Source organism: Heterodontus francisci, chromosome 29 (genome assembly GCF_036365525.1).
Source record: "Heterodontus francisci isolate sHetFra1 chromosome 29, sHetFra1.hap1, whole genome shotgun sequence".
Taxonomy (NCBI): domain Eukaryota; kingdom Metazoa; phylum Chordata; class Chondrichthyes; order Heterodontiformes; family Heterodontidae; genus Heterodontus; species Heterodontus francisci.
Window position 1 is genome coordinate 18930630 of NC_090399.1, and position 9034 is coordinate 18939663.

General features: G+C 43.1%; 1 protein-coding gene across 1 annotated transcript; it reads right to left on the bottom strand.

Annotated features, from left to right (window-relative positions):
- Positions 1–1072: 1072 nt before the first annotated feature.
- LOC137345707 (probable G-protein coupled receptor 139) lies at positions 1073–3943 on the bottom strand. The gene is made up of 6 exons (XM_068008970.1): positions 3877–3943; positions 3702–3769; positions 3456–3521; positions 3278–3326; positions 1846–2788; positions 1073–1202 (listed from the first exon to the last, which is right to left on the bottom strand). Exons 1-6 carry the CDS (start codon positions 3941–3943, stop codon positions 1073–1075), a joined length of 1323 nt encoding a protein of 440 aa, XP_067865071.1.
- Positions 3944–9034: the final 5091 nt, after the last annotated feature.

Consider the following 9034-nt stretch of genomic DNA (forward strand, 5'->3'; position numbering starts at 1 on the left):
ATCCCTCTGTATCTCAGAGCTCTGCAATCTTTCACCATTTAGATAATATGTTTCTTTGTTATTCTTCCTGCCAAAATGGATAACTTCGCATTTTCTCACATTATAATCCATCTGTCAGATTTTTGCCCACTCACTTAACCTTTGTAGCCTCGTTACGTCCTCTTCACAACTTACTTTCCTACCTAAATTTGTGCCATCAGCAAATTTAGCAACCATACCTGCAGTCCCTTCATCTAAGTCATTTATATAAATTGTAAAAAGTTTGAGACCCAGCACAGATTTTGCCACCTTCTTCAGCACCATAATGGAAATGCATGTGTCAGACATTTACCTGGTAATAAGATTGTGTGACCTGTAGAAATAATAGATTGCCTGATGTCTGTGCTGAAGGATTGTCCATCTCACAGAGAACCCAGTCTGGCAATGAAATGGGTCTGAAGAACCATACCTGCTCCTGTGACAAACTGATCCAATTCAAGTCAGTTATTTTCCTCATTCAACAGTTAGTGTTAATATATAGAGCACAGTGGGGAAATCTTTTGGCAAAATATAACTTGAACACAAGAAAATAATTCCACATTTTACACTGGGGAAAAATCACAGCTGGTGCCAGATCCTAATTGTCTGCAGAGAGATACCACACGAAGCAGACAGTGGGATTGGAGGCTGAATATTATCAAACACATTGGTTCAATCGGCTCTGTATAAAACAAACTAACCTCACTGTATGTTAAACAGGTAAAATCTAGCTTCAGGCTGCTCTGTTATGTTGGTGCAAAGTATGATCACAGATTGCACATCAGGAAGAACCAAAGCTTGCTGTCAATTCTTTGCACTTTTATGTCAGTGGAGGAATTTCGCTGACAATTCCCAGACGGGGAGTGTGTGATTGATAGCTGCAGACTGCATACAGAGAGATCAGTGCAGGAATTTAACTGACAGTTCCCGGGAGGAGAGTGTGTGATTGACAGCTGCAGACTGTATACAGAGAGATCAGTGGAGAGCTGCTGGAGGGTGGGGAGGAACTGAAGATGATTTGGAATTTCAATAGCAGAGTTGACAACACCTGTGGTTATTCGTGGAGTGGGATGGTGTTGAGGACATTAGGTCTGATAGTGGTTGCAGTGTGGGGGCAAAAGCTGAAGATTTTCGATGGAGTGCAGTTTGGGTGGAGCTGAGGATGTTGGACATACATCTGGAGTCTGAAGGACATAAGAGAGATGGTGAATAAAAAGAGGTTAGAGTTTCTGCTTGTTAAAATAAATAATAGTTTCCAAAACTGCTTTGAAAAACAGTAGCACCAAGTGATCAGTGAGGAGCCCCAGGGAGAGCAGACCGACTCCACTGTGTCTCTATGACAGACCTCCTGGAAGAGCAGACTGGCCGTAGCTTGTCTACATCACAGACCTGGAGGTTTTCTCATTCAATTCCAAAGCCTGATAACAGTTTGGAAATGGCTGCTATTATTATTTTATTTTTGATTGTTTAACTGATGATTTGTTTCAAATACTAAAGAAACATTTTTTTTTCTTAGAACAGCCCAGCTCTGTCTGCTTATTATTGACTCTGGAAGCTGCAACTGAATTACTGCTCCACATAGCAGAAGTGTCTCTTCGCTAAAGAACTGAGACAGGATGCAAGAAACATATGGTCCTGCCCAGAAATAATATCTCGGAAATGTCAATCAGAAATAATACTATGTCCTGGTTGCTCTGCTACCCGTTGTACTTTAAGATCAGCAGCGATTTCTGGTGTCATTCAGTTGATAGAATTCTGGGGATATATATTATATTCATTGCCTGGAAACACTGGAAACATGGGGACCCGCCTCTGGGCAGCACTCACTTGTTTTGTTTATTCATTAATTGAATAATTGATGTAACCGGATATTTCACCGCGCTCATGAACTGCTCTCTGAACTTGGACTGAGTCACCCCATAAATAAATGTGTTTGTGCAGCAACTTAAATTCAGTAGCATAAATCCCACGTGTCGAAAGATATATAAAGAATCATTGTAATCCCCGGGATCTGTTCCTGTAATGTTATGATATAAGAATTCTATAACAAACACCAACCACAGAAGTATGAAGCTGCCGGATATGGTGAAGAGTAAAATCACCGACTTCCTTCTGCTCTCCATCTCTGGGTCACTGTGACTCTCTCCCTTGCTCTGACCCCTCAGTCCCTTACGGACTCGACTGGCCACTAAAATGTGTCTGACTGTCAGAGTGTTGAGCAACAGAATTAAAGCGAATGGGAGCAATGGGGTTAAAACCGTATCAAACCAGGCAAATCCAACCCATCTGGGCTCAGTATAATAGCTTAGCTTTCTGGAACAGAACCATGGTACATTGTTGATTATCTCTCTGGGTTCATAGGTAAAATAGAAAGGAATGTCTTTTAAACATAGCAGAATGCAGGTTGTTGTTAGGACCAAAGCTGCAGTTTTCCCAGTGCAATATTTAGTTTTCAGCTTCTGGCAACAAATAGCCACAAATCGATCAAAGGTGAAGGTGACGGTGAACCAGACAGAACAGTGCATGGCTCCAAACCTCAGGACAGTGCAAACACTACACACAGGGGTGATGCTCAGGAAACACAATGGGAAATAATAGTAATTGATCTGATACAGTATGAGCTCGGTGATAATGACCAATAAATCCGCCGTTGCCATGGCCACCAGGTAGCGAGTGGTGCAGGTGGAGAGGCCGCACTTTCCCCGGCTCAGGATCACAATCCCCAGTAAATTAACTGTAAGAGAAAGAAGGGGAAAGAGACTGGAAATTACTGATCAAACATTTGCCGCGTCTGAGCCCAAGCAGTAAAGCGTAGGATTTAGCACAAAAACAGGTGGGTTGGGGGTTGAGTCAGAGGTTAAAAAATCTCAACCACGACCTCATACTACCTCCAACTCATCCACTTCCAGGCTTAACAAAATGGGACTGGAGGCGATCAGCAGACTGCTCCCAGGAGACAGGTTTGCATGTTAAATATTTTAATGAGGCGAGTAGTCTCTGAGTTTTACAGGTTTAACAATGACCTGTCAATATTCTCTGGCCTTGGGAAACCCAGCAGCTGAAGGGAGCTGAAGAAAAATACAAAATAGAACGTAAATGCCTTTACAGCACTGCTTGTGGGCCAGGAGGAATAAAAGTGTTTCCTCCTGTTGTTGATTGTACCCTATCGCTGGCCCATGATCGGATTAGCCTGGGATTGAATACATCCTCGGGATCGAACCTACCTAATCCTGTGGCTCTGCTCCGGAGTCCTGCCTACCTGACTGGAAGCCAGCCCTGTCAATCAAGCTGACTTCCAGACAGGGAAACTGTCAAAGATAAAAGACGCCCCCGTGGAGTTAAAACTGCACGGCGTGTGGGGGACCCCGGCCTTGTAAAATCTGACGCCCCCACTTCACCGACATAACCCACTCCTGTTAATATCCAGGTCTAAGTACTTGAACAAAAGCAAAACACTGAGGCTCTGTAAATCTGATAACAGCACTCAGCAATTCAGGCCGCACCTGTGGTAAGAGAAAAAAGCATTAACATTTCAGCTCGATAACCTTTCTTCTGAATTGCAAGATATTAGAGATGAACAGTTTTAAAGCAATGATGGAACCAGAGAAAACTGAGGTTTAGGGGGAGGAAAGAACAAAGGGGAAGGTCTATGACTGGGTGCAGGGCAGCATTCATTCGCTGACCAATGGTATGATGGTGCAGTTAAAGTAGATGGATCCAGAGGAGATGTAAATGGTGCTCCATGGAAAATCTGGCCAAGAGGAGAAGGCTGGGAAATGCAGCATAGAAAGGTGCGTATACCCCAGAGGTGTAGACTAGCCCCTCAGCCATACAGTGATAGGGGAGCCTCAACCCAACCACCAAACAATAGCTCTTCCATTCCCAATGGCTCTGGTGCAATCATCTCCATTACAGCACATGCCATCCGAGAAGGTGGGAGCAGGAGTTATGACCTGAAGCTTTTAGCCCCGGTGTTGAGTCTGGCAGGTAATGAAGTGTCCAGTTGAAAAAGACCCGGCTGTTCCTCATTGAACTTACAAGTGGAACACTGCAGGAGACCCAAGGATAAAGAGACCAGAGCGGGATGTAGAATTAACGTGGCAAGGTCTGGAAACTCAGGGTCGTGCTTGCAGACTTGAAGGAAGCGTTCAGCAAAGCAATCACCCAATCTTTATTTATTCATCTCCAAGGTGCAGGAGACTGCTTTGCAGCCAATGAATACAGTAACTATTTGCAAGAAGCACAAGTAAATTACTGTCACAGCTGTCTGGAGTGCTGCAGCCCTTATTTGTGGGAAGGAAGGAGGCCAAAAGAAAAATATTCCATGATTCTGGCAGGGAGGGGAAGGGGTGAAGGCAGTAACATGGGAAATGGAACAGATACATCCCACACCCCTTTTAACCACAGTGGAGGGGAATCCTCAGCTGAGGAATAATGAAGATATTTCAAAAGCACTGGTGTGGAAGGTAGCATCGTCGAAACAGATGGATTGGAGGTGGAGAAACTGGGGGAATGGAACAGAGTCTTTCCAGGAAGTGGAGTGGTAGGAAGTATAATCAAGGTAGCTGTGGAGTCAGTGACAATATAATAGATATTGAAGGACAGACAATCCCCTGAAATGGAAATAGAGAAGTTGAGGAAGGGAAGATTCAGAGATGGGACATGTTCCGGCAAGTGTGGCGTGGAACTTAGAATTGATTATATTTTCCATTTCGGGATGAAAAAAAATGGCACTGATACAGAAGAGAAGAGGTCTAAGAGGGGAGGAACTAACCATTAAGTAATAATTGACTGAGTTCATCAAACAGCTCCGAAACATTTTAAGTTAGAAAATGGGCAGGTAATTGAAAAGAAATCAATAGGCAAAGTGTTCTGGGGATGCAGATTCAGAAATGATTAAAAGTAGCAAGGAAGGTTATGAAGGTTAACAAGAAGATGGAAATGAGAGAAAAATTCTGTGGTTTATTTGTAGCAGAAGAAAATTAAAAGCAGAAAGGTTATATTAAATTTATATAGGACCATGTTTGTTGTTGTTGTTGTTGTTGATGTCTGCCAGGCTTCATGATTTGTGTGACTTCAGGTGACACAGCCAGCCAATCCTGAACCCCTAGGTCTTTGGGCGGAGAGGACAAGAGCTCTTTCCCCTTCTGCAGTTTCTGACTGTTTTGCAGCTTGTTGAATGAGGAACTTCCACATGGTACGGTTTGTGATAAGTTCCTCCCACACACCAATTTGTCCCATTTTTGATGAGACTTTCAGAGTGTCCTTAAAGAGTGTTTTCTGTCCTCCTCGAGATACAGAGCTGATTTTGCACAATCATGGTTGTGATGTTGGAGGAATTGGTTTCAATAAAGATGCTGGAGTTTGTTCGCCTGTCATCATCACACTTAACATTGAGCATCCTGTGCAGCCACCGCTGGTTGAAATTTTCCAGCACTCAGAGGTGCATTTGTGGGGGACACAAGTTGTACTTCCATATTGAAGTCGTACTTCCATATTGAAGGGTGGTGAAAACAGCAGCACTGCTTATAACCGTGTTTAAACCACATTGTGTACAGTCCTGGAGGACATCATACAAAAATGATCGAGGCACTGGAGAAGGTGCATTGTTATTTTTTTACAAGAATGATACCAGAACGGAGCGATTATAACTATCAGGAAAGATTGACTTTTCTTGAAATAAGAGAAGGCTGAGGGGTGGAATAATTAGGGTCTTTAAAATTATAAGGGTTTGATGGGGAAACGAGAAAGCAATATTTCTTAGCATAGTGTTTATGTTAATGGACTGGCTATCCAGTGACTAGAGTTTAAATCTCACGATGGCAGCTGAGGAATTTAAATTCAATTAATTGAATAAAAAGCTAGCATCAGTAACCGTGAAATGACCAGATTGATGTAAAATCCATCTAATTCACTAATGCCTGACAGTGAGAGCAGTGGGAGGATAAAAGAGTGGCCTGGAGAATGAAAGCACAGTGAGACTGGTGAGGAAGATTAAAGAGTGGCTTGGAGAGTGAGAGCACAGTGAGACTGGTGGGGAGGATAAAACAGTGGCCTGGAGAGTGAGAGCACAGTGAGACTGGTGGGGAGGATAAAACAGTGGCCTGCAGAATGAGAGCACAGTGAGACTGGTGAGGAAGATTAAAGAGTGGCTTGGAGAGTGAGAGCACAGTGAGACCAGCGGGGGAGAATAAAAGAGTGGCCTGGAAAGTGGGAGCACAGTGAGATTGGTGGGGAGGATAAAAGAGCACTGGGGAGGGGTCACAGCAGATCCAAAGCATTTGAAAAAAAAAATCAAACTGTGATATCATGGGTAAGTAGTTGGCAAATATTTCTCTTTCGAAACAAGGGAATTCTTTCGAATTTGGACCTGGGAAATCAATGAGGGTGAATATAACAGTGAATGAATTCATAAGAGTTGTCACACAGAGAAGGTCTCGACGCATTAATTAAAATTCATAGTTTAAACAAGGCACCAACTAGATTCTATAAAGGGAATTGAGATTTTTTTTTAGATAATGGATGGGCAGCTACAACCTGTTGCTTGCAATTTGCGTGACATGTGGGAACGTCAGGACACTTCATGTGCCTTGGACGACCCCATGTGCAGGAAGTGTCTCCAGCTACGTGAGCGTGAACTCAGGATTTCCAAGCTTGAGGGGCAGCTCCCAGTGCCGCACGCCAACGAGAGTCGAAATAGGAAGATAGTGAGGATCGATGCGTGGCTTGCATGGTGCAGGAGGGAGGGCTTCAGATTCTTGAGACACTGGGAGCAGTTCTGGGGCAGGTGGCACCTATTCAAAAAGGATTGGTGGCACCACAACAGGACTGGGACCAATGTTTGCTGGGAGGTTCACTACTGTGGTTGGGGAGGCTTTAAACTAAATTGTCAGGGGCATGAGCACCAGCATATAAAAGACACACAAAGTGAAAGTGCTGGATAGTACTAGAGAAGGGAGTAGTACCATATTGACAGAAGCAGAGGAGACAGTGGCGTAATTGTAATCTCTTTTGCCTAGTAATCTAGAGGCCCAGGCTAATGGTGTCACAGGTTCAATTCCCACCATGGCAGCTGATGGAATTTAAATTTAATTGGTTAATTTTTTTAAAATCTAGAATTGAAAGCTGGTCTCAGTAGTGGTGCCATTCAACAATTGTTGACTGTCGTAAAAACCCATTCGGTGCACTATGGTCTTCAGGAAAGGATATCTGCTCTCTTTACATGTGACTCCAGACGCACAGCAATGTGATTAACTCTTAACTACCCTCTGAAATGGCCCAGCACACCACATAAAAGACTGGTTAAGAAAATTGAGGCACATGGAATAGGAGGGTCAGCTTGGATAAAAAATTGGCTTAAAGTCAGAGAACAGTGAGTTGGAGAAAATTGTTATTTTTCAAACTGGAGGATCATGGATAGTGGTGTTCTCCAAATTGGAATAGAGAGTAACAGTTCAACATTTTCCGATGATATCAAACTTGGAGTTGTTTCAAATAGTGAAGATGATGCAAATCAACTGCAACAGGACATAGAAGGGCATGCAGAATGGGAAGATAAGTGGCAAAGAGAATTTAATACAGAGATGTGTAAGGTGATGCATTTTGGCCAAAAGGATGGGAAAAGGTCATAATGGAGCAGTTCGAAAGAGTGTGCCGGCACAGAGGGAACGGGGGTGGGGGGGGGATGGTGGGAGGGAGGTTCATGTGCCTGGATGTTTGAAGGTGGTGGAACCTGTTGAGAGAGTAGTAAGCAAAGCATATGGTATCTTGAGTTTCACAAATAGAGGTATTGAGTACAAAATCAGCAAAGTTCTGCTGAATCGGTATAAAGCTCTGGTTCGGCAACAACTAGAGTATTGCAAAATCAAAATACTGTGGATGCTGGAAATCTGAAATAAAAACAAGAAATGCTGGAACCACTCAGCAGGTCTGGCAGCATCTGTGGAAAGAGAAGCAGAGTTAACGTTTCGGGTCAGTGACCCTTCTTTGGAACTGGCAAATATTAGAAATGTCAACAGTTATAAGCAAGTGAGATCCCTCTGCATCTCAGAGCGCTGCAATCTCTCACCATTTAGATAATATGCTTCTTTTCTTCCTTCCAAAATGGACAATTTCACATTTTCCCTCATTATACTCCATTTGCCGGATCTTTTCCCGCACACATACCCTATCTATTTCTCGTTGTAGCCTTCTTATGTCCTCTTCACAACTTACTTTCCTACCTATCTTTGTGTCATCAGCAAATTTAGCAAACATATCTCCGTTCCCTTCACCCAAGTTATTTATAACATTTTTAAAAGTTGAGGCCCCAGCACTGATCCCTGGAGCACACCAGTCGTTACATCTTGCCAACCAGAAAATGATCCATTTATGCCTACTCTCTGTTTCCCGTTAGCTAGCCAAACTTCTAGGCTACCTTTGCCAATCTGATTTTGTTCCAATCTATATGCAGATAAAAATCCCCCATGATTATTGCAGTACCTTTCTGACAACCATCCATTATCTCTTCCTTTATATTTTTCCTTTATACCCCTTTAAATGCAGGATAGTCACTAATATATCCAAAGATGCCAAAGTGTTACCCCCTCCGGAAAGTGGCACCTTATTAAATGCCTTCTGGAAATCTAACTGCAGTATCTCCCCCAGTTCCCCTTTAGCCACAGCACATGTGACATCTTCAAAGAAGTCACATAAGTTGGTGAAACGTGATTTTCCTTTCACTAAACCTTGCTGACTCTTCCTGATTATCTTGAATTTTTATAAGTACCCAACTATAATGTTTTTAAGAATAGCTTCAAACATTTTCCATCTGACAGAAGTTACGCTAACTGCCCTGCAGTTTCCTGCATTCTGTCTCCCTCCCTTTTTGAATAAAGGACTTACACAGGCTATTCTCCAATCCAATGGAACCTTCCCCGAATCTAGGGAAATTTGGAAAATTGGAACCAATTCGTCAACTATCTCACTAGCCAGTTCTTTTAAGTCCTTAGGATGAAGTCCATCAGGATCCGGGGAC